The 25,722-nt window shown below is 46.5% G+C and overlaps 1 protein-coding gene across 3 annotated transcripts in view; it reads right to left on the reverse strand.

The window, feature by feature from the left end:
• C2CD2 (C2 calcium dependent domain containing 2) overlaps nt 1-22,680 on the reverse strand; it is a 44,851-nt gene extending 22,171 nt beyond the window's left edge. For all 3 annotated transcript variants that reach the window (XM_068395240.1, XM_068395239.1, XM_068395241.1), the window contains exons 1-7: nt 22,372-22,680; nt 20,101-20,199; nt 9,266-9,385; nt 8,747-8,848; nt 4,744-4,866; nt 4,324-4,444; nt 1,126-1,234 (exon numbers count right to left, since the gene is read on the reverse strand). In XM_068395240.1, the coding sequence (XP_068251341.1) occupies nt 1,126-1,234; nt 4,324-4,444; nt 4,744-4,866; nt 8,747-8,848; nt 9,266-9,385; nt 20,101-20,199; nt 22,372-22,653 (956 nt within the window). In that variant the 5' untranslated portion in view covers nt 22,654-22,680. The remainder of the gene's footprint in view (nt 1-1,125; nt 1,235-4,323; nt 4,445-4,743; nt 4,867-8,746; nt 8,849-9,265; nt 9,386-20,100; nt 20,200-22,371) is intronic.
• Between the last annotated feature and the right edge of the window lie 3,042 nt (nt 22,681-25,722).

The raw sequence follows: 25,722 nt of genomic DNA on the forward strand, positions 1-25,722 counted from the left end.
AGAAAAAGATCTGTACACTGCACGCTCACTCCCGCTTCAAGTTGAGGAGCAGCATGCAGACGTTCAAACCACTCCTTGATGAAAAGAGCTCTTGGCACAGACAGGTACAGGTCTGAATACATGCTCAGTTCCTTTTAAGCTAAGCCTCTGCTTTGCAAGAGGAGGAACAGATACAGTGGATGCCAGGCTGTGACTAAACAGTGAAGAAAAACGTCACATGAAAACAAGCAGCCTTACTCTCTGAAATATATATTTTTAGAGAGACAGAGACAGAAATGGAACTGAGACGGAAGAAGAACTACAGAAAGAACTACAGAGACTCCACTGCGCATGAAGTGTCTCTCATATTAATAATCTGATAGAAAAAAAAGTATCTGCAGTATGTTGCATGGCAGCATCTCTGTGCCATTCCCCTGGGAAGCTGCTTCTGCCTGCCTGTGCAAGTGTTTAAACTCACTAGAGAAACATCCCTCTGACCCACCTTGCCATCAGTGACTCCCCCTTCCTCAACTCATACAATACAGAAGCTACCAGATATTTTTTGCTCTGCTGCTAGAAAGTAGAAATGAAAACAGTTTTAGAACTGCTCACTTTTGGCCGTATTTACAGAAGCTGTGTGAATCACAGAATACCATGCAGGCTGCCCAAAAGTCCCATTTTTGTTCTACAGAAAAAAAATCTAGTTAGTTTTACACTCCCTTTTCAATCATAGTCATCATTCTTTTAGATGGTCAATTTTTTTTGCACATTTATATTTCCCACTCAGGGGAGGGAATGGAGAGACATTAGATTTCCTCAAATGCAGTTTTCAAGGTAAAGTGACTTCAAAACCTTGCTAACACTTTTTTTGGCACTGTATGAAAGCAGAGGGTGATTTATTATGCCTGTTACTGCTGTTATTTACTAGAATCAGGTATCTACCAGGGAAGATCTAGAGACCTATTTGATCTCATATCCATGCAGAGGGTAATTAGATATCCCGAAGTCCCTACCAGCTCCAGATTTCTCTGAGGCCACCTGACTGGACATATTTCAAAATGCCATTCTTCACTCAAAAACCTCACATAGTTTAAGTAAAAAAAGATGCTTTACTATAAAAGTATTCTCAGTAGGTAAGTTACTTACAAGATAAACTCTTCCTTCCAAAAGGGATTTGCAGCTTTTTTGGCTACAGAGCTGGAAAACTTCTGCATAGGGTCATTCAACTGAACTATACATGCGAGGTTTGTGCTGCCTGTAAGGGCAAGAAAAATCAATATCCAGTTATTAATATTCCATCCCCAGGAAGCACACTTACACAAAAGAAAGCGAAGAACCCCCTTCCTTACATACTGTGCTTTCGAATAGACTATTGGACACACTTCCTCATCTGCCCGCAGAATAAATTTCTTCCCTCCCCTCAGTTTGTGTACCATGTACATTAATGGTGATGGTCAAGATTGGGTCATCATTGTCTTATGCACTGTTCTATGTAGTATGAAGCATGATGACCTGATTTAAATGCTGGCATGAAGCAAAGAAGTGCAGGCATAAAAAGATCAAAAAGGATGAGGAGCCAGAATGAACAGCGAGGCGGTGGAGGTGTGGGTGAGAGGGGAGAGAGGAGTGAAGTTGCTTTCAGCTGCTTTAAAAATACCAGAAGTTTTCAAGGTTCCTACTGGCTGCACTCACAGAGGTTTCTTTGGACATCAAAGCAAGATGCTTCTGCTAGCAAGTGAATGATGACAGTGGTGTTAATTAATGACGGCTTTGTGGACTGTGGTTTTAACAAGTTCATGGCATTTTAGAGTACTGGTGCAGAATTATCTCCACCTTGATCTTGGAATTTGATAACATGGCAAACTGGCATATTATAGTAGTTATATTGCTTCTCCAAGGGGAAATAGTTTGCACAACTTGTTACCCTTAAAACAATTTCTTTTGTATGGCTTTCAAGCATCAGAAATCATTTCAGTCCCAGGGTTCTAAAATATCAAGGAAAGAGGCAAAAGGCTCAGTACTGGCCGTGTGAAAAGCAAACAATGTATGCTGCCTCCAGTTCCCCAGAAGAATCTAGGTTTATATTTACTATCATCAACTCTCAGTTGTCCTCTGGTTGTGCATCGGGGCTGTGGATGAGCCCTGTCTGAGGCACAGAAGCAGCTTGGGCCCGGCAAGGTTATTCGAGGAGACAAAGCACTATGTACACGCAGCTTATTTGGGATCCAAGCTAACCCTGGAGTAAGTAGGTTATAGCTGCTTTCACAGCACGCTGAGCCTGAGAGTTAAGGAACCTGGGGTGGTTTTCTGTTAACCCAGCCATATGTCTCTGCAGCCTGCTCTTGCTGCCAGCAGTGCTCGGCAGCCCGGCGCAGAAACACCTGTATAGCTCTGCCTGAAACTACACCGGAGCCACTGACCGACTGATACCAAACAGAGTATTTCAGCGTTGCTGCCCCGCACACCCTGGTGTACACAACTAACAATTTTTTCCTTAACAGCAGAAATCACTTTTGCCCTAGATGACACACTGTGGACCACATAGTACTAAATCTAAGATAATCTTTGTTTACATACAGAAACTAAGGAGATAAAAAAGGGCACAGCCCACAAGCCGAGGCCAGGTCTGCTTCTGGTTATTCACCAATTGAACTAACATATCTACAGGAAAGCCACAAGCTCCTATAAACCATGTTAGCACCCATGGTTTGTAGGATGATAATGATCAAAACAGATAAACCAGCCCCCCAACCCTCTATGTATCTATGAAGGTTAGCCTATGAAGGTTGCACACTCTTCTTGCGTCTCTGAGTTGCAACAGGATAATTAATTATTGCTGCAAGACAAGGCCAGGAAAAGGGAAGGGAACAATAACTAAAAGGCAGCAAGCTATGTCCAGAAGCTAGCATCTTCCCAGCTGTGCAATGCTTCCACTGGATTTCAGGTGTACCAGCTAAACCCCACAAGCTTTATTTCTCATACTCAGTTACAAAGCATTTACACTCCCAGAGTTGCTAAGGAACCAGCAAAATTCCCTCCATCTCCTTTGAGAAGAGCAAATGGTGATTTTGCCTCTCAGTATCTGGGTTCCCAAAGTAGAGCACATCAATTGTCCCCTCTTCCTCTCATTTTCAGAGAGGGAGCAGAGAGGCTTCCCCTAAGATGAATCCTCTCTTGCATGCACTGTATGCACATAGAGGTACCTCATCTCATGAGTTTTAAAGGCAGCCAAAATTATCTGCTCTTTTGAAAAGCTTAGTTTGCACTACAAAATTGTAGAGTAATAACAAATTCTGAATTAGGTTTTCCTGCAATCTACAGTTTCCAGCACAGTTTTATTTATATAGGACATTTCACTGCAAAGAGTTCCAGAACTGCTATAAAAATAATTTGTTTTTAAAAAACAGTCTGCAGAAAGTTACAGGGGAATCGCTTCCAACCAGGATGAGCAAAGCAGCATTATGCAAGAGTCTGGGGCAGAAACCTATTACATCTAACTGAAAAAAGGAATATAGCAAGTAGGATATATTTATCCAAAACTAGTGCCTTGCCCAATTTAGCAGCCACAAGCTTCCATTTAAAAGAATGTTATGGAATTGTTAGTGACCTCAAATTTGTATTTCCACTGACAAAATCTGAAATATGCTTGCTTGTGCCTCAGTGATGGAGGCGCGCTTGCACTCGAAGAAGTCTGAATACTTGCTGGGCAGGCTTGGTGCTTCTTTCCAAAACCAACACTGCAACTTCACTAGGCAGTGACCCCCTTTTTGGCTTCATTCTCCACTTGCAAGAGCTACTCCCGCCTCTACCCACAGAGGTACTTTATTAGGGGGAAAAAATCCCTGACAACAAAACACCACCTTTGAAGAGAGTTTACACAGAGGAGAAGAGTTTTAGATAAATCAGCAAATTGCTTGAAAGTAAACAAAAGCAGCTGTAAAAATAAGGTAATACTGAACCAAACCAATGTTGTTGCTAACAGTTGATGGAGAGTTGGTTTTGAGCCCCTCATCTCAGGTACACCCAAAGTGATAACTTTTAGAAATTAAAACTAAAATCCAGAAAATAATTAACTAACTTCATAAATATGCTCATTTCAAATTGTTTTCAACAATGATGTGTTTGTTTACAAGAAGATCAAGATGTTTAAATACTCAAATAAACCAAAACATACACAGTTTTGTACAAGCCTGACTAAGTCAGTTTTTTGGATTTCAGAAATTTCTTACATCATCTTTTCAGAGAAGGTTGTAACCCGGAACTTCCAAATTATTTCAGCCAAAAGGAAAAAAAAAAAAACCCAGCCCTGCATGAAAATGAGCAATATCGCACGGGCTACATTACCTGCAGCACTGTGATCAGTTAGGTTTACCGCGATGTTCTTTACCAGCAGTTTGAGTTCATGAGCCCTTGGAGGTTTAGGCGGACTAGTGCCCTGAGGCAGAAGGCTTACGCTCTGTACATTCTGTGAAAAGCAAGCAGAACAAGAGGGATTGTGCATACGCAAATACCAATTACTTTTAACTTCTGTCACATCGATACAGGGAAGCAGACGTGCGATGGGGTGTAACATCAACAAATAGCCACACGGGAGTTACGATCACAAAGCCTTCACTGCTAAAGGCTATGTTGTTTTAAAGAATGTATTCCAGTTGTTTCTGATCACTGAACAGTGTCAAACTTCCTCATCTGTGAATCATGAGTAAGTAATATAAACACTATGCAGGAGACTTCTCAAAAGATTTAGGTAGGAAACAGACTTACCTGAACCTCCTTTATATCTGTAGGCCTTGTACTCAACACTACAGATGGAGAAACTAAGCTAAAGAGGTTCTTCAAAACATCTCTGAGCGTTTCAGGTATTGCACATGTCCCTGCTGTCTGTCCCTAAGAGGAAACAAACAATCATGTTTCTCAAAACTCAGAAGAAAGAAGTTAAGGCAAAAATTAATTTGGTATATCTAAACCATCAAAGCTATAGAAAATTAACTTTGTCCTAGAAAGACACGGTTCCTGTTGCCAACAACAAAACATACCAAGAGATCATGCGAACAATTACTTAAATTTCCATATTAAGCATTGAATGAAAACTAGAAATATACACTAAAAAAGTCACATGTTGTTCTGAGAGTTAGGAAGGCACAGCTATTAGCCACAAAACCAGAAGTTTCATTAACAGTTTATATCCCATGATGGTGTTTTAAAGTTTTTGTACTGCTTTGCAACCCACTGAGAGAGCACATCAGGCCATCAGATAAGCAGATGGGCACTGTTCCACTGATTTAATGGGAGTTCTGCTAGCTTGCAACAGACGAGAACGAGCTAATCCTGTGCTGCAGTGAAAAAAAAATTATACCATCTCTTGGAGGCCTTCAAGTGCACTGTAAGGACAGATCGTCATGCTGCTCTGGGGGACTGCCTTGTACGTTTGTCCATTCAAAAATCTCACGGCAATCTGCGCTTAACACCACTATCTCTGAGGGATCAGAACAGATCACAGGTTTTGCTTACACATGTAGCCTCATACAATTAATTGTAAGGTGTATGAAAACGGTGAACTGCCCCTGCCCTCCCTGTGCTCCTGGAAAAGCCTGCTTCCCATGCCACACTGCTCAGAATGTCTCTTCTGCTCAGTTACCTACAGGGAGTGGATTTTTAAATTAAGCCATCACAGAAAGGGAAGTTTGACACCCAACTGCTCTGAAGGCAGCCCAGGAGAAATTTCAGTGAGATTTCTTCTCTAAAGAAGAGATTGAAGTAGGAAACAAAGATCTGACCTGAACAACAGAGGACTCATCTGTCTTGTCTCACCTGATATCACACCTGAGAGACTTTACTATTACAGAACAAGGCTTTAAAAGAAAGGGAACGGATTTACAGATGTAGGTACAGAATAGCTGGACAATGCAATAATCACACAATGCAGAAAAAAGGTACCCTTCTGCATGCTGCTGTCTGACAGGAGCAGGCCTACAACCGGCATGCCATGGCCAACAAACAAGGCTCTGCTGCAAAGACAAGGCACACTGATGACAAGGACACCTGATTTGCACCAGCAGGGAGATCAAGGCAGGGGCTGAAGCCCTAACCCTGGTCGATTGCTTTGATGACATTGCGGCTGCGCACCACCAGCTTGCAGCACTACCTGACCCATGCTGGTGCAGCCACGCGGCACAACAAAGCCACCAGGCAGTACCAGCTCAAGTCTCAACTGCATCTCTACGAACACGGCAGAGCACAGGCTTTGCTCTGCCACCCTGGACATCCTGCACCATGCTCCTCCATCACAGAGAGGTCTCGGCACGAGAGGCAATCTGTTGTTTCAAAAGCCTCGGTCCTTTCTTAGGTGTAGGAGAATGATCGTGCGAAGACTTCTGCACTCCTGAAGGTATGCTTGCAGCTTGCACAACAGGTCAAGCAGAATTGGAGTAACAGCCCTTTCCCAATTACTCAAGTGTTACAGAAACACACAGGGTGTTTCATAAAAATCCCAGGAATGTTGTGTACAGCAATCCTGTTTCACTGCCTCCTGAGCTAACCGCCCTTTGATGACAGGTCGCTACAGTTCAAAACGTGCAACAACATCGACCAGTCCCACAGAAACTCTGCTTTGTTCACACCTCGTTCCCTCAAACAGCTCCCAAGGAAAGAGGCAGTGGCACATTTCTGCAACTTGCAGATAGTATTCTTTTACTTTAAAAAATATTAAAGTAAACTAGGCTGTCTAAAGCTTCAATTTCAGTAATTTCATTATTTATGTGATTTAAATAAGCAGATAAATCATGGTTAGTTTTCACTATTTTGGAGGTAATTTCCCTGCCCTGCCCTTACCTAAACACCGCTTGATAAAGAATGGTGTCAACTGGTAAAATATCAGCCAACTGTATCTTTGCCACCAACATAATCTGACATGTTATTCAATGGTAACAACAGCAACAATAGTCATTGGGCTTTTACTCATGGGCATTTTCTGATGTTTCCATAGTTATTCGGAAAGCATTTTGGTTAAAGAGCCTCCTGGCAGCTCAACTTCATTTTTAGCCATCCTTATTTGGAAAGGAATGCTCCATCACACCACCCTCTACAAGGCAAGCCATAACGGCTTAAATGCCAACCAAAAAAGCTTAGGACGACACATTTTACGTTGGGTTTGACACGGGCTAGGGGTGTACAGTCAGCTACCGTGGCTAGCTTGGGGCACACCAGCACATAAAGTCTCAGTAGCACAACCGCATGCAAACCGAAGCCCTGCAAGTCAGCCAGGTTGCCAAACACAACTCAGGTTCACCCAGCTATTATCAACAGAAAATAGGTTATTATATCCACCTTGTTTGACTGATGACAAAACCACTGTGTAGATAATCACAAGCAATTAAAGGCATTTATTTGTACACACAATATTGCTTCTGAAAGAGGAAAAAACAAGACACAAAAGCTGACATTTAAGTTTAGAAGCTGAAGCAATTTCCGAGGTGTAGGTTGCTCACAGGTTTTAGCTCTTTGTTTATTGCCTCCCTCTTCCCTAAGTGCTAACAGAAACTTCAAAGTGAAAATAAAGCCCTTAACTATTAAGAACTTAACAGGCTCATTTTAAGAACACAAGCAAAGCACAGCAAGCTACAACTCCTTGCAACTCTGGACTCAGGCATCTCCCAAAAAGCTGGTTGTGAAGTCCAGTGACTGTACCAGAGTCATCTGCATTTACCAGTAAGTACTTAATGACTGTTCAATATGTGGATTATCAGCACGCCACCCCGACACGTGAAGGTCATTTACACTGCTATGCATGCACAGTAAAATCTACCTTAAAACACACTTCAAAAGACTTGTCTGTCTTTAGCTATGAGTTTCACATTTTTGTGTACAAAAACTGTGGTAATAAATTATTATGATTCTAGGTCACTCAGTACAGGACTTTAGAAAGCAGCTCTACAATAAAGCTATTTTTTAATGAGGCCTTCAGTCAGAAAACCAACTTCACAAAGCACAAGCAAGTGTTCACCCACTGTTGTAAGAAAGGCTTAAGTCATCATGTTTGTGCCAAAAAAAAAATTGTGAACGGTCAAAGGCAGAACAGAGTCTTAATCATGAAGAAACTCTTTCAGGGGATGTCCCAGTAAAAAAAGCCCAATGAATCAGTGTTTATATGCTAAGATAAGGCACAATTCCAAAAGCATCAAGTTATTTTTAGATCACCCATCATTTCCTTAAATAATTGTGTTTTTTCAGAGCTGTTTCTGAACTATTGTTGCCAGATCTCAAAATTGATTTAAGTTAAGGGAGGGGAAACTTTGTAGTTCCTTTGATGGGAATATGGTTACAATTGTTTGGGGTTTTTTTGTTATTTTAGAAGTGCTCCGAGAAATGGTATTTAGGAACAGACATTTTCCACACCTTTGAATTTGGACGGAAAAATGTTTGCCAAGTCATTAGTCTGTCAAATACAGACTTGATTTATCTTCAATGCTTCAGTAATCTTGAGGAATGCTCCTAGATTTCAGAGATGCAGGGTTTTGATGGATAAGCCATGGCAGATGTCACTGAAGCAGTTCAAGGTGGCACTGCTCACAGCTAACTGCTGCACACTTTTACGGAAGGCAACCAGCAAAAACGAACAGGCATTTTTGCTTCAGCTCTTCCAGCCTCACTTGATACCTTAGCTCTAGACACTTCTACTGCTAACCTAAAGCATTACACTGGGTTTTGCACCGAAGAGATGGAAACCCATCTCCTCTACCATTACAACAAATAAAACTTGCTGACTGACCTCCTGTACTGTTGGCTGGATTTCAAAGTTGGTTTCATCAGCGTTAATGAGGAACCACTCAACTTTGACATCTTCTCCTTTGTCTTTCACATAGAGCTGAAGCTGTGGATAGGAAAACAGTTATTGGAGAGCGTTCTGGTTTCCTGTAAAAAAATTGTAGGTCAAGCTCCACACTAAGGCTCGCCAAAGGAAGAATGATACCAGTTTCTGGGTAAGTAAATTCAAAGTCACATTCTAAGAAGGCAGAAGTTACTTAAGCTTTGAGAGTGCCTGCCAGTCAAAAAAGGGTATTGGTTTCTATACATCTGAGTAGTCTACCCAATGTGTTATTTATCCACAGTCTCCTAAAGAGACAGCTTAATTTATGAATTTATCACTTGCCCCAGAGGGAAACTGTAATATTATTAAACGTTTTACCAAGTTAACATGAGTTTGTACACATTTTGCAAACAGGAGGTTCAGCTCAGCAGCGGGATGAGCTGTAACAAAAGGGAGAGAGAACAACACTTAACACTCTACCTGCAAGTGAAGCGGAGAGAGTTTCACAGTGTACGACTGATCTTCTGCAGCTGTGGGTGAAGTATGTGAGACAGTGACAACAAATTTAACAGAATCTCCCACAACATTGCAAGAAACCACCTAAAGAAATGAAAGGGGTGGGGGGAGACAAAGGAAGGGAAAACCAAATTAGTCTTCAGAAGAAGGCTTGGTGAAGGCAAGAAAGGAACTAAGAAAACGAAGGACTTTAAGCTACTAGAATTATGCTAAATTCCGTAGGTGGGAGACTTCTAAGCAACTTCATTAACATCCTTACCTCCTTCTCTACATTCGCTTCTAAAAATCGTAGTTCAAGTGTTTGCTTTTGCACATGGAATTTAATACCTGGAAATTCTGGTATTTTCCAAAATTTCTTTTGTATTGTTATCCAATACAAAAGTAACTCTTCAGCTGACAAAGACTCCTTTGTGATTCACATATCTATATATTAAAAGCTCAAAGATCACAATTTAGCATAAGGAAGACAAAGAAGTTTGTTCTTCCTCTTCTGCTCCGAACTAAGTAGCCTACTATCTGTTTTAGTGGTATCCTATAAATGTGAAGCTTGGCATAACCCTGCTGCTGCAGAAGAGGATTTTGTCTGAGTAATTCCAGTTCCCAGTGGGGTGGGAAGGGGCAGGAGCCTCTAAAAGTTTATTCAAGTCTTTGACCAAACCAAGAAAGGTCCTGAAATTTGGTGATGAAGCTAAATGTCTGGGAAGAGTCTGTATGCCACTTGACTGCAATAGACTTTGTTGAGTACACTCTCTTACTTTTATGAGCAGTAATTTAACTTGTTATGACAGCAGGTTTACAAAGACTGAATAGTTTTTCCTCCCTCTCCTCTGCAAACCACCTGAGGTGCCAGAGCTGCTGTGCAAAATTCCTGGAGTGTGCAAAAAGCGCCTGGCAGCACACGAAAGCCCCAGGTAAATAAGTCAGAAATCATTCATTATGCCAGGGACAGAAGCTCACTTTGCAAACAGCTCTGCTGGTTGAAGACAGCTGCTTGTCACTGTCCGTCTGTGGTTACTGTCCCCAGAGCTCCACCGTTAGAAAGGATAGCTGAGCCCTCCTTAGAGCTGAGCCCTCCTTAGTTAACCAGGTTAATGCAATGCGCAGGCAAATAATTTGCTGCAAGATCTGTTTGATGTAAACTCTGCACGTATGCTATTAAATGATGTTTGCGTACTTATTGCTTCACTTATGGGCACTGGAATTGAAGGTGAAGGCTTTAAAATGAATCATGTACCTTCTGGAAGACCCTTATCAGTCTCTCCTTAAATACATTTTATCTCCCAGGGCTCTATAACATACACTTTAAGAAGCACCAGAGCATTACCAAGGGCTTCAGAGCACATCCATTAAGGTAGAGACTTAATTACAAAGGAGCAGAGAGAGGGGGTGGACATGACAAATGAAAATCCCAACCACAAGCAACAAGATTTGCCTTTTCAGGTTTATCTTCCGCAAACTATAGTTTAGAACTGGACAAATTTAGACTAGATATAAGGAAGACATTTTTTACTATGACGGTGGTGAAACACTGGAACAGGTTGCCCAGAGAGGTGGTAGATGCCCCGTGCCTGGAAATATTCAAGGTCAGGTTGGACGGGGCTCTGAGCAACCTGATCTAGTTGAAGATGTTCCTGCTCATTGCAGAGGTGTTGGACTAGATGACCTTTAAAGGTCCCTCCAACCCAAGCTATTCTATGAAATCAGACTCCCTTACCTCTCCCCTTCCCCAAAGCCTAAATTCCTTCCGAACTGATTTCTGACCCTTAATCCCATGTAACCAACAAAAACACCCACTATTATGACAGAACATAAAGGATTTTTAAGCATTTTTAATAGCTAACAAGACCGAAGAGCATAACTGCTTATTTTACTTATAGCTGAGTTAAAACACAGAATCACTCATTTCATTCACAATGAGGATGGATTGGCATGGTGGCTCTTCAAAGACTTAAGAACCGGACAGGTTCTTCCCTCTTTTTGGAGGGCAGAGGAGGGAAAAGGGCAGGTCTGATGCAAAAACTGCTGACACTGCATGTCCTAAATGCAGAGGTTTATCATCCATACACATTTCATCCACACATGCATAAGAAGTTCAGTGCATTTAGAACAAGTTGGACTTGCTGCACATGTGATGCGGAGCCATTTGTCTGGAATTTCTGGATGTCTAAGAGCCAAGATTGCCAGGTACACAGTAATCATGGTTCATGTGCCACTTTTTTGTTAAACATGTTTACTTCTAAGTAAAGGATGGAAACAGACACTGCATGCGGTAGAACTTTCACTCTTCTTTCTACACCTTGGCAAGAGATGATAAATAATTTTTTTTATATGTGTACCTTTAGTTTTGGAGCCCAAACCCTGGTTTGGGCTTTTAGTCTCCTTGATTAATTCATTTTCTGCGAAAGACATCTACCAAGTCCTAGCCCCCTTTTCCCCTCACTTTTAAAAAAATAACTGTGGTCTTCAGGTACAGAGGTCTCTTAATTTTTAATCCAATCACAAAAAGGAGCGGTTCCACATTTGTTAATGGAAAATAATATGTCTTTATATCAGGTGAATCCCTTTGTTCTGTGAGCAGGAAGGATTATGGAGTCAGAATACCGAGAGAAGTAGAATTCTGGGCTAGAATTTGAAGAGAAAGCGATCCTGTTTTCATCTAATATGCTGCCACAAGTGGTGAGAAGTTGATTAAAGAGACCGCAACTGCCACTTCCCTTTTTAAGTGACATTCCTTTAGAAGTGTAGCGGATGATTTTGATAGACCGGAGCAGAAATATGTAGGCCATTTTCCCCAGAAGTCACATGAAGAAAAATACTGAAGCTTCCTGTGCTATGCTCCTCTTTCTCCACGCCCCCATCCAACCTGCCTCCTCAAAGTCATTTTCTTTGCACAGGTGAAGAGCAGGAGAAGTGGGGCTTTGGCAAACCACCCCTTTCTGGTCGACAGGGGAGAAAAAGAGGAAGGATAGATGTTCATGAGAAAGCAGGAGCATCTGGACTGATGGGAAGGGAGTCACTCTTTAACTACATTTATCTTCCTCATCTCTCTCTCTCCCACCCCTCCATACCAGGGATACCCCCACACATCAACACTTTGTGTTTTAGAGTCTAGAAAACCTGTCATTTCTATGACAAACCACTCTTTAAAAATCAAGCTCTTGCACCACTGCACAGCAGCTGTGGCTGGCTAATTCTGGAGTCCCAGAGGGGTCATGCCCCAACTCTCCTTTGCCGTCTTCCACCTAGACAAGCAATACCTCCTTCATTAGGAGAAATAGGGTGAGGTGAAATAGCAGCACAAAGAAACCAGGATCTTCCACCAGCAAGACCAAGGTGTTTTCTCCCTCCATCACCTCTGTAGCTCTAGCCTTCCCCCAGCACAAACACCCCATCACCATCCAAGCAGTCTCTCCATGCACTTTGGGGACCTACCATGGAAGGGGTTCCCAGCCCTTCCTCTGGTGCCTTTGCTGGCAAGGCTATGCTCCCGCACCTCCTCAGCCCTCTGCCATCCCTCCCCACACTCAGCTGGCTCCTGGCACTTGCTCACTCCCGTGGCAGGGTTATTATTGCTGTCTGCTCAACACCCTCCTGCCGCTGTCCCTGACCACACCAGCCCACCATGTGGGTGAGCTGCCATGGCAAAACTCCCCGACCTGGCTGGGTTCTGCTTCCCATCTGCTTGACACCAGTACTCACCTCCGATGAGCTGCTGTAACACTTCCACACACCTTGCTTATATGTCTCTAAAATTGTTACTGCAATTATCCTAAAATATTCTGTTTCAGATAAACAACTGCAGGAACGAAGAGGACTGAAAAAGCACTACACTTGGAGTAAGACAAATACTTTTCTAAGAAAGTCAAGTGTCCAAACTTGTGTACCCACAGCTATTAAAGCCCTTCCCCCTGCTTTGCTCTCCCCCTCTATCTCTTGACTTTTTCCCTTTGTGGCTCCTCTGGACAGAACTGCAGAATTTCAGTTTCTTTCCTTGCTGAAGTAGCAGTGGAAGCTGCTTCATCTCAAGAAGTGCTAGAGTGCCTCTGCTCCTCACACATGGTGTCCTCTTGCCTTGAGAGGCTTCACTTTTGGCACTGGCACCCCACCAACTCGTGCGTTACACACAGCCTCTTTGTTACTTCTCCCTCCCCTCTCCATGTGTAGCAGCAGGAACCTCCTGCGGCCAAGGGAGGGTGAAGGGCCATGACTTCAGAGGGAAGTTCTAACAGCCCTGTTGAGGAAGGTCTTCTTCACCTTCCCCAGGCCCTGACCACATCACCTGTGCATGTAAACCCCTCAGTATTACAGGCCTTGATCGCTTTTTTTTCTGTAAAGAAATCAGTTTTACTGCATTTGGTGTTTATTTCCAGAAAGAGCAGGTTATTTATTAGTATGTAAGCAATACAAATCTTTAACATTTTAACAAGAAAATGAGTATACACCATGAGGCAGCCACACAGTGAAAGCTGCCTTCATGTCCACTGTAGGGACCAGTACACTATTAGATTTAGGACACCCACCATTTCCCACATTTGTTTTGGAGTACTACTCCGAGGAGAAGGCTCTTCTTTTTGGCACAGAAAACTTATCTTGTTGTCCTGGTTTTGTGGGGATGAAATTTATAGAATCACTTTTCTGTTACGCTTTGTTTCAGTTTGTGGCCAGCTGTGGTATGGTGATCAAGGCCATTAGCAGTTAAATCCAGGGCAGCTGACCCAGGCTGGCCCACAGGTGTATTCTATAACACTAACGTCAGGTTCACGATAAATTGGGAAGCTTGGCGGGGATGGGAGGGGCTCTTTGCTCTGCTCTCTTCTCCCTCTTTCTCCTTCTCCTCACTGGTGGTGAACCCTGGAGGAATTTGCCACCACTCTATGGGCTGAGTATAACTTTGTGTCTTTTGTATTAGTACTGATATCGGTTTTCTTATTTTATTAAATGTTTAAGTTTCAACCCATGAGTCTCCCTCCTCTTCCCAATTCCCTTTCTCGGCTGGGGAGGGGTCTTGGGTGATAGAACAACTGGTTATTGTTTAGCCCTGGATGAGGGCTAAACAGAGACACTTGTCAATAACCAAACAGGCAGTTTGTGTACTCAGCTTAAAACCTCACCATAAGAAAATTTCCAGTCAGAAACTTCTGCCTTCTCAGCCATAACGCTCAGCTGTTCAGAAGAAGAATTACACCATCTTCCTTGGTTACTAGAGCCTATGCATTAACTTCTGGAGGGGGTTTCTGTAGCTTCTTCACCATTCCCTCCCTACCCAAGTGGTTTAGCGAATGACACAGCCAAATTGAAGGATAGAAAACAAATGCAACGTCTAACCCAGGCACAGCTAGAGGCAGATTTTTGGAAGCCGGTATCAAAGCGAGTTTGCCTGCAAATATGAGACAACCCCGGACCAGTTTTCCAAAATGATGATAAACACCAGGGTGAAGGCAGGGTGAGTGATGGAATGAGTGCATGAGAGTGAGTTACCACGTACAACTTATTTAGCCAAGTGTGTTGGGTTTGCGTGGCAAGGTTTTGGTAGTGTGGGGGTTACAGGGGTGGCTTCTGTGAGAAGCTTCTAGAAGCTTCCCCATTCTGATAAAGCCTATGTCAGCTGGCTCCAAGACAGACCTGTCACTGGCCAAGACCGAGCCCATCAGCGACGGTAGTAGTGCCTCTGGGATAACATATTTAAGAAGGGGAAAAAGTTGCTGCGCAACTGCAGCTGAAGAGAGGAGTGAGAGCATGTGAGAGAAACAACCCTGCAGACACCAAGGTCAGCGAAGGAGTGGGAGGAGGTGCTCCAGGCACCAGAGCAGAGATTCCCCTGCAGCCCATGGTGAAGACCATGGTGAGGCAGGCTGTGCCCCTGCAGCCCACAGAGGTTAACGGTGGAGCAGATATCCACCTGCAGCCCATGGAGGACCCTACACTGGAGCAGGTGGATGTTCCTGAAGAAGGCTATGACCCTGTGGGAAGCCCACTCTGGAGGAGGCCGCTGGCAGGATCTGTAGACCCTTGGAGAGAGGAGCTCGTGCTGGAGCAGGTTTGCTGGCAGGACTTGTGACCCTGTGGGGGACCCACGCTGGAAAAGTCTGTTCCTGAAGGACTGCACCCCGTGGAAGGGTCCCACACTGGAGCAGTTCGTGAAGAACTGCAGCCTGTGGGAAGGACTCACATTGGAGAAGTTTGTGGAGGACTGTCTCCCATGGGAGGGACCCCACACTGGAGCAGAGGAAGAGTGTGAGGAGTCCTCCCCGTGAGGAGGAAGGAGTGGCAGAGACAACATGTGATGAACTGACCGCAACCCCCATTCCCTGTCCCCCTGCACCGCTGGTGGGGAGAAGGTAGAGAACTCAGGAGTGAAGTTGAGCCCATGAAGAGGGAAGGAGTGGGGGGAACGTGTTTTTAAGATTTGGGTTTATTTCTCATTTTCCTACTCTGATTTAATTGGTAATAAACTAATTTCCCCAAGTCGAGTCTGTTTTGCGCATGACTCTAATTGGTCAGTGATCTGTCCCTGTCCTTATCTCAACCCATGAGCCTTTCATTGTATTTTCTCTCTCCTGTCCAGCTGAGGAGGGGAGCAACAGAGCTGCTTTGGTGGGCACCTGGTGTCCAGCCATGGACAACCCACTGCGCCAAGGTAAAAAAAGGCTAGAAGGAAATATTCTTTCACAATGTATTTACTGACAGCAAGCACCAGGGAAGAAAAGTAAATACACTAATGATATGGGATTATATTAGTACATAGACTAAAAAACAAGAAAAAGAGCAAAAAAGCTGCATGGGCCATGATTCCACTTAGGCTTGTAAAAAGCCCCAGTCATTAAAGCAGCAAAGCTCTGGGACAGCTTTTCAGGCAAAGCAGGGAGTTAAAGGACAAAAGGAAGTGCACATGATGGTCAGGGCAGTTCACCCCACCAAAAGTAATCAGTAATAAACACACGTACGTAACTAAGAATGAGACCCAGTTAGTACTGTCGTGGTGATGACAAGAAACCAATCTTTCCCAGAGCAGAAAGCAGCCTTTGCTACACAATGTCTCTACCTGCTTCAGAGCAAGTGAAACTGGAAGCCTCAACACCCCAGAGCAGCATGAACACAGGCTGCCAGATCACAGCAGCATAGCTGCAAACAAAGCGATACCAAGATGAAGCTACAACAGCCACGTGGGTAAATAAGACCTTTTTGGGCATGCTGCACAGCTCATGGGAAAACAGGACCTCTCACGAGCCTGAAAAACAGTTCTCTCTTCTCTCCACCATCTCCCCCAGCAAGATTCATCACACAAAAATTAACATGAAGCTTCCATATTTGCTGTTGCCTGTTGTGATCCAAGACAGTCATTCCTTGTATAGCAACTTACTATCACTCATTAAAGGAACAGCACTCTGAGTGCATTTTACCCCTTTCTATTTAAGCATGAAACAGGAAAAGAAGGGAGACTTCTGTTGTAGCCTGCTCCATCCAAACCCTCTGTGCCAAGTTCCCAACAACAGAACCATCTTTTTTGTTGCCTTTTTTGTTGTTGCTGTTGTGAAGTTCAAAGCCTCTGGAAATAGACTGCAGTAATGGAAAGGTTGGCAGCATTAGCTAAGAATATTGCTAATGTTTAATTTATTAAAACAAAACAACCAACACCACACAATGAAAACTTGCCACTTCATTCTATATATTTAGGCTCTGGCCCAAAATTGGAGTGAAGGCGACACATAAATAGAGGCTTTGTCAAGAAGCAGTGTGGTGTAACCTTCAGCCACAGAGCAGCTCTGTCCCTATCACAACTACTTTGGCCAAGCTCACAACCAGCAGGTTCACCAACCATGTCTGCAGCACTGCACTGTGGAGCATACACCAGTTCTACAACTTTCAGCTTCTTTAAGGCAAGGACAGTATGTATATATCTACTGAGTGCATGTGTCAGTGTGTGTCCTGGCCATAAACAGGGCTGTCAGCAGTAATATAACAATTACAGTCTGGCTGGCAATCCCGTATTGTTTTGGAGCAAGATGGCATGTGAGCCTTCCCAGGCAGCAGGCTCACTCCCAGTACCAGGCAGGCTCATCACCTGGCTATGCTCCATGGCCCAGCATTCAATAGGACAGAGGACCACCCACCACAAAAGACATACCACAGGGCTCTATCAGCATACAGCTGTGTTAAAGTATTACATATCCAATGTTTACTGCTATTTTGATCTCTCACCCTCAATCCTCCATTTCCGTGGATGACCACAACGTCTCTGATGCAAGGTCAAATACATATTAGAAATGACCTGCAATGAATCAAGCCCTGGCTGCTGAGCCAAGGCACCTATACGCTCTTGCCATACAGGTTGCAAGTAAAGTAGCATGTTGAACCGGTTGCAGGAAAACAGTCTTATACCAGCTGATGCTTCAGGCAAGTTTAGAGCTCTGTGGGATGCTACAACATTGATAAACATGCAGCATATAGTCACAAACCACAATTCAGGGTCAGTCACACCAGTAGTGAGTTACAAACACGTATCAGAATTTTGAGTTTGGACAAGCTGCAGAGAGAGATTTCAATTTCGTATGCAAAGACTAAGACTTTGAAGAGCAGGGGCAAGGAGGAAGAAAACATCACAAAAACAACCCCTTTGGACCCTTGGTATTACCTGAGGAATATGAAAGGGAGAAAATGACTGTATGAGAGAACTCCTGAGGTGTTAAGGTAAAGGTATGCATTTAAGTAAGGAGGGAAAGTAGCTACCAGAGTGCCACTCTAAGGTTATTATACACTGAAATCCAAATAAATATTCAGGTTGTACCTTAACTGAACAAGCAAGAATAATTCAGAGAAATTTTTCCAGCAGCCATGCACAAGATTATGGAAATCGCTTTTGGGACAGTTCAGAACAACCCAGTTTATGTAAGCAAACCTGTTTTAATCCAATACATTTTTAAATGTGCTTATATTGGTTTAAGCTGCTGCAAAACCATATTAGATTGCTGGCTGCAGTATAACAGCTCGATTAACTTAGTGAAATGGCTCAACACAAGGTCAGACAAGGACCAGAGGCTGCACAAGGCAGGGTGCCGGACTGCAAAGCCACAGGTAAAGGAGGGCATGAGAACAGCCCTACAGCAGCCAGCAGTTCCTCAGGCATTGGGTGCTACGGAGCCAGAACTCGCTACCTTCTGCTGCCCAAGCTCAACCACAGCAGGTTAAGGTGCCCACAGGGCACTGTGGGCACTAACTTACCTCACTGCTATGCCAGTCAGAATCTACATTTAAACAACACAGAAGTTAACTGAGGACTGCAGCAGAGGTGTTCCTAGTGGTACAATGGGACTTCAGGGAAATCCAGGACTGCAGTGTCGTGCCTTGGTTGTGGCACGCAGGCAAGACCAAAACGGGTTTTAGCCTTGAGACGTTGCTCTCATTGTGGTCAAGCCACGGGCATAGTACTCTGAGCACAGAGCAGGCCCCAACACCCCTGCTGAGCTTTGACACGGGCCAAGAGTAGCCATCAGACCCAAACCTCCTGGCCATCTCCCATGCAAACACATTTGCAGCACTACCCGTCTTTCAGCAACATTTTAGACACTGCACTTCAAGACACCTGTTTTTTGTACCGTTTGTCACTAGCTTTTATTTGTAGCAGATCTCCCTCAGTTGCTGGCTTCACACATCATACAGCACACCACTTTTAGACCTAGCAGTCACCTCTCCTTAATATTTCCCATTGTGGTGTCTTCCGGTGGCACGGAGTAACACTAGTGCCAACTCTACAGCCCTATCAACTCCAGTCTCTCTAGCCCCACTGCTGGGGCAAAGACCACTGGTAGGGGGAAAGAAAAAAAGAAAAAAGAAAAAAAAAAAAAAGAGGTGAGAGAACAAGTGCACAAAGAACTTTACATGTTGGCAATCCCCAGCTGCCACCAATCAGGGTGTGCCTATATGTATCAGGCAGATAAGCATGCATAGTTTTCAAAGGAATCATAGTAGAGCTGCTTAACATCTAAATCAGACAGGCAAACCAAAATAACAAAGCAAAACAAGAAGCAAAGCATTAGGCTAATTTGATGCAGGTGCCTAAAGCTGAGCAGCAGTTCAGATGTGACTAGTAGTTACAGTCACTAGGACGAAAATGCAGAAGCTATCATTGCTAATAAGCATACATATATTTTTACCCTGTTCTAAGAGCCAAATTCTGCCTTATTTTAATGTCACGTGCACTAAGCATGGGGAAAACCACTTCCCAGTATATGGGGTTGGGGTGGGAAAGGAAGAAAGAGACCATTCGCTCCTCACTGACTACAGGATTCAGTAGAGTCAAGACTTCACCCTCAGGACTTTGCAGCTATTGCACTGATCCTTACCCGGCTCTGACTTATGCAGCAAACCCGTAATCAGCCACACAAACAGCAAGAGTCAGACAAAGATGTTTTCCTCTCCCAGAGGAGGTGTCCCCTCCCTTCTTCATGAATTCCCCACCCACGCTTCAGCAGTAGGATGGGGAACCATCGTACCGACGACGGGGGTGGGGGGAGAGGGTTGCTGTACAAGTTATTGAAGGCGTACCTATAAACTTGGCGTAACCCTAGTTATTGCTCATGTGGTGGAAGCCCTGGAGCACACTCCGCTCATGACTTGCAAAAGGAGTGAACTAATGTGAAGAGTTTGCACAGGTTCATTAGAGAGGCAGCCTCTTATAAGCCTTGACAAACTTAGGTCAAGGGTACAGAAGTATGACAAATAAAACTCCCACTATCACTAACAAGAACAATTAACATTTCCTGCTCAAAAGTACACTGAAACAAAACAAAACTGAAGTTTACCTTCTCTTGAGCTGACTTCACAACACTAACAACTTGTTTAACTGCTAGCTCAAGTGGTTCTGGTGGGTCATCTTCCTCAAACGTAAGTGACTGTGAATCCTAAGAAGAAAAAAAGAAGCATCATTAGGTGACGAACCCATCGCTTGAAAACGAGTGATAAAAATGCATTGCCAGTGAAGCTCCTGGAAGAACCAGAACCAGAACTGCAAATGTATGTCAAAATTAATATGTATTAATTACACGACACCTTGCTATGTAACACAGGGTAGAGTCTGAAAACCTGTACTACTTAGGACATAACCATGGGCCTAATCATAACTCATCTTTCTTTGTAGCAGAATGTCAAGGTACACAGCACAGCACTGAGTGAAGCCTGTGAGCAGGGACAGAGTTCAGTGAAACCACTCTACTTGAGGAAGGATTAATCAGTGCTGTAGTTTTAAAAGGTGTTCTTGGTTCGGCCTAATAATACGGCTGCACTAGGCTATGCTGAAACTAAGAAAGCCCAAGTATCATCTTGCAGAGGTGAGGAAAGAAGCCTTTCCCTCCCCAGTCCTTCCCCATTTGTGATGGCAGGCAGTGATGACAGCTACTCTATCTTCACACAGCAAGGAAAAGACAGCATCTATCTGTTTTGGCAGTGAGGTCATACTTTCAGAGACATCAGCACTCGCATTCTCCACCTGCTACCCACACCGAGCGGTCAGCGTCGCTTCCCTCATCATCCGAGGCTGTTTTGCACACAGGAATTTCATTAGCAGTGCGCCGCTGACATTGTTTTGGGAGGCTGACAGCGGGAGCTGGGCCACGCTGCAGTGCCAGGCAGTGAACTCATGGCAAGAGACGGCTCCAGCTGTTTTCCCAGGCAGGGAGGGTGTGCGTGCCCCTGTCAAAGTGGCTTTGGTCTCTGGCCAGGGACAGGAAGCTGCTGCTTGTTTCTAGTTAGTTTCAGTTCCTAGCACCTGTGCCCAGGCTGTCTGGGCTCTCTTCTTCCACAAGCACAAGGGAAACCTTCGCTTACTTAGTACAACCCGTGCTTTTCTCAACCGTAATTTGAGAGGGGCAGACAAAGTATTCCCTTGCTGCTGCCCTAACTTACAGTGATGTCTGGAAAGTGTTAAACTGCTTTCCTTATCTTTCACACGCACCCGTTGCCCCCCTCTTCCTTCTCCCCCAGTCTGTCCCTGACATGTAAGAAAAAACATGCTGGGGACACCAGGATATTAACCTCCTAGACCCAGGGAAAGGGCTGCACACAAATTCGGAGATCTCGGTGCATGCCGCTTCCTAGATAGTTTAGCCTTAGCATTTTCCACTGATAAGGCAAGGGTTCAGTCCGCAGGACCAGGGAATTAGGTTGCCACAGCCTCACCTAACCTCATCGCCTCTTAAGACTCAGCCATACCACAGCAAACCACCGAGCAGGATGTCACACTGTGCCCTTTGCAAGAAGGGTAGGATGGGATGGGAAAGGGGTGCCACGTTTTGTGCATTTCTTACCTGACCTGGGCTAAAAGTGAACTGACCAAAACCTGAGAAGCCCACCATCCCACAGCTGTCTGGAGGACGCGAGCCCGCAGCGTCCCATGTGGGCCCACAGCTAGCCCACAGCATTACACTGACACGCGCATAGGTTCAGCATGGTCCAAGACAACACGAAGGAAGCCCAGCTCTGGGAGTTGTTTGCTGAAGGACCAGCTGCAGGCCCCGTGCTGGCGCCCAGGCCAGGAAGTTTCCATTGTTTCCTCCACCCCACGCCCAAACAATCTTATCGGCGGTGCAAGCCCCTGCCAGAGGCGCGGGGGTCACGGCTCTCCTCCCCGGCCTTCCCTGCGCCCACTCTGCACCTCTGGCCGGCTCTTTCCTGCAAGTTCCTGCCAAGCAGCCACCGAATATATATATACGCATACACAAACATACACACACACACACATATATACACATGCATGCATATTTACACACACACATGGAAGGGCAGTAACCGGCAGGCACTGTCAGCACTATGCTGACCGCACCCCGATATGTCTTTGGAGCAAGTCCCCACGTACCTACAGCCGCTCCTCGCCCCACGCGGCGAGAGCCCCCGCCAGCACTGAAGCACACGCTGCCCTCGCCCGCTCCGCCCCGGCGAGTCGCCCCACGGTCGGGAGGCCCCCGGCCACAGCCCAGCAGGCGCAGGGGAGCTGCTGGCGGCGCCGCCCGGAGCTTCCCGGCCGGGCGGCCACGTCTCCCCGCCCGCCCGCCGCCCCTCACCTGCGTCCTGGCACTCACCGCCCGCGCCGCCGCCTCGGCGCTGAGCGCCGCCACCCAGGCCCGCCGCCACTGCCGCCGCCAGCTGCCCAGCGACAGCGCCCAGGCCAGCACCGAGCCGCCCTCCTCCAGCAGCTCGTCCCGCGGCGGAGGCGGCAGCGGTGGAGGCGGTGGCCGGACCCGCCGCAGGGCCAGCAGCGCGTACTGCACGAAGTAAACGGCCACGGTGGCCAGCGCCGCCACGAAGAGGACGACCAGCCCGCACCAGCGCAGCTCGTCCAGCCCGCCCGCCAGCCACGCCATGGCTGACCATAATGGGAGCCGCGCTACCGGCCGCCACCAAGGCGCGCACGGCGGCGGGGCCGGGCAGCGGCAGCCCGCGCAGGGCCCGAGCCGGCAGCGGCGGCACGGCGTCCGGCCGCCTGCCCGGGGACGCGCCGCGCCGCACCGCACCGCCCGCCCACGGCGCAGTCACCGCCCGGCCCGCCCCTGCCGGCGGGGCGGCGAGGGGAGGCGCGGCCCTGGCCCCAGCCCCGGCCCCAGCCCCAGCCCCAGCCCCGACCCCGGCCGCGGCCGCGGCCCCTGCCCAGCGCTGCCGGCGTGGGCGGCGGCGGGGCGGCCCATGAGCGCGGCGGGGGGCTGGCGCGCTGCCGGCCGGGCCGGGCCGCGCCGCGCCGCGCCGCGCATCGCCCGGCGGCACGGGACGCTCGGCCCGGGGCTCCCCCGGCGTCCCGCAGCAGAGCGGGTGAGGGCGCGCCTGGTGCCCCGGGCGGCGGCCGGGGGTGGGCTGCAGCGGGAAGGTGTGGGGGTCGGGGTGGGTGCCTGGGGCGCAGGCTGCGGCCGGCACAGCTGCGGCCGGGCGGCTTCGTGTGCGCCTTGGGCCGGCGCTGCTCGGGGAAACCATTTGCCGTATCGGGCGGTGCTGTGGGCAGGACGGGACGAGAAGAGCGCTGCCAAGGGTAGACGCAAAGGGGGAATTTCCATAGAGACACCGGGACAGGAGGGGCTTTCAGAGGCCCGGTAAAGACGCAAGTGTAAAGCTAATTTCATTATTTTTCATATAGCAAAAGGTTTCCCTGTACATCAGTGTTATTTAGTGATGTCGTTTGCACACTAAGAAATAACCACGAATGAGAAATCATGTGAACAGATCCTCTCATCTTTGCACACAATAGATGAACCTGTTAACGCGTGGCTTGGGAGCTGGTTACAAAACAGGCCTGACATTTTCCCCAAAAAAGAAAGATCATATAACCTTTGTGTTCAAGAGGCTGAGGCGTACGCGCTTCGTTTATTTCAGAATTACAAAGCCCAATGGATAAAATTTCCACGCTGCCCCTCAGTAGCAAGTGAGCATCTCGTGAAGGCACCTCTTCCCCTAACAGGGTTACACTTGCGGGTCCGTGCTCGGCCTTCCTGCTCGCCCCTGCGCAGCACTGCGGGAACAGCTGCGGGGATGAGGAGACATTTTATTCTTCCCTCTGCTTCCTATCAAAGGGCAAATGCAAGCTTCCCTTCCTGGTGCCTCAGCATCTCCTCTGCCGAGGAGGCCAGACTCACTCACCAGAAGGGGGAAAAAACAATTCTGTATTTCATTGTGATCTGTGGCCTGGAGCGTGAATTCAGAACTAAGTACTTTCTGCAAACCATGGTGAATGAGCGTTGTTATCAGTAAGAGCTTTGCGATAAAGGGGAGGAAATTGTCTTTTGATAGTAAATAAAAGTTTCATAATTCTTTATTTCTGTCACATTAATTTTTAGTAAGTTCCTGTTTGGTTTTCCGAGTGCTACCTTATCAGCTCATCGCTATTTGCGTCCTCATTTTTCTTCTGCTTTTCTTTGCCTGCTCTGTTTCTTTCATAGTGACTTTCCTTACCCGTGGCAGCTCCCAGCCGATGAACTTCACTTCTATTTTTTGCCCAATCCACACACTAAAACAACCAGTGATTAAATCATTGAGGTTGGTAGTGAAATGTCATTGTAAGTTCTTGCTCCATTCGGGTTTAGGCTATTGCCGCTGTAGCCTTAAAGGGCAGAAACATCTTTTCCTTGCTGAAAACTGGAATGCCAGACCATTGGAGTGTGTGCCATGGATCCAAGAGGGGAATTACCGTGGATCCTGTGGTGCCTGGCTCTGGTGTATGTCCTGAGGGAGCCGTGCAGAGGCACAGAAAGATGTGGGCTCACAGACCAGACAGCAAATGCTTGTTTGCTGGACATTTTCAAGCACGTTCACGGCTAGAAGCGGAGGTAAAAAGAAAAGGGAAGTGAGTGCATTACAGAATCACAGAGTGGTTGAAGTCGGAAGGGACCTCTGGAGGTCACCTGGTCTAACACCCCTACTCAAGCAGGGCCACCTAGAGCTGGTCGCTCAGGACCATGTCCAGATAGATGGCTTTTGAGTATCTCCAAGGACCCCACAACTTCTCTGGGCAACCTGTTCTAGTGCTTGGTCATCCTCGCAGTGAAGAAGTATTTTTCCTTATGTTCAGAGGGAACCTCCTGTGTTCAGTCTCTTCCCATTGCCTCTTGTCCTCTCGCTTGGCCACCACCAGAAAAAGCCTGGCTCCATCTTCTTTGCACGCTCCCTTCAGGCATTTGTATACACTGATAAGATCCCCCCTGAGCCTTCTCTATCCTTCCTCCCCCAGTTGTCTCAGTCTTTCCTCATGTGAGAGATGCTCCAGCCCCTTAATCATCTTAGTGGCCTTTCACTGGGCTCTCTCCAGTGGAGACACAGCACTCCAGGTGTGGCCTCACCGTGGCTGAGGGGAAGGATCACTCAGCCTGCTGGCAACACTCCTCCCAATGCAGTCCATGATGCCATTAGCCTTCTTTGCTGTAATGGCATGTTGTTGGCTCATGTTCAATTTGCTGTCCACCAGGATGCCCAGGTCCTTTCTGCAAAGCTGCTTTCCAGCTGGTTGGCCCCCAGCATGTATTGGTGCCTGGAGCTGTTCCTCCCCGGATGCAGGACTTTGCACTTCCCCTTGCTGAACTTCTCGAGGTTCCTGTCAGCCCATTTCTCCAGCCTGTCAAGGTCCCTCTGGATGGCAGCATGACCCTCTGGTGTATCAGCCACTCCTCCCAGTTTTGTGTCATCTGCAGACTTGCAGAGTGTACACTCTGCCCCACCATCCAGATCATTACTGAAGCTGTTGAACAGGACTGGACCCAGTAGTGACCCTTGCTGTACACCATCAGTTACTGGCCTCCAACTAGACTTTGTTCCGCTGACCACCAGTCCAGGTGCAGTCGTTCAGCCTGTTTTCAATCCACCTCACTGTCTGCTCATCCAGCCCACACTTCATCAGCTTCTCTATGAGGATCTTATGGGAGACAGTTTCAAAAGTCAAGGTAGACAATGTCCAC

Source organism: Nyctibius grandis, chromosome 2 (assembly GCF_013368605.1).
Source record: "Nyctibius grandis isolate bNycGra1 chromosome 2, bNycGra1.pri, whole genome shotgun sequence".
Classification (NCBI taxonomy): domain Eukaryota; kingdom Metazoa; phylum Chordata; class Aves; order Nyctibiiformes; family Nyctibiidae; genus Nyctibius; species Nyctibius grandis.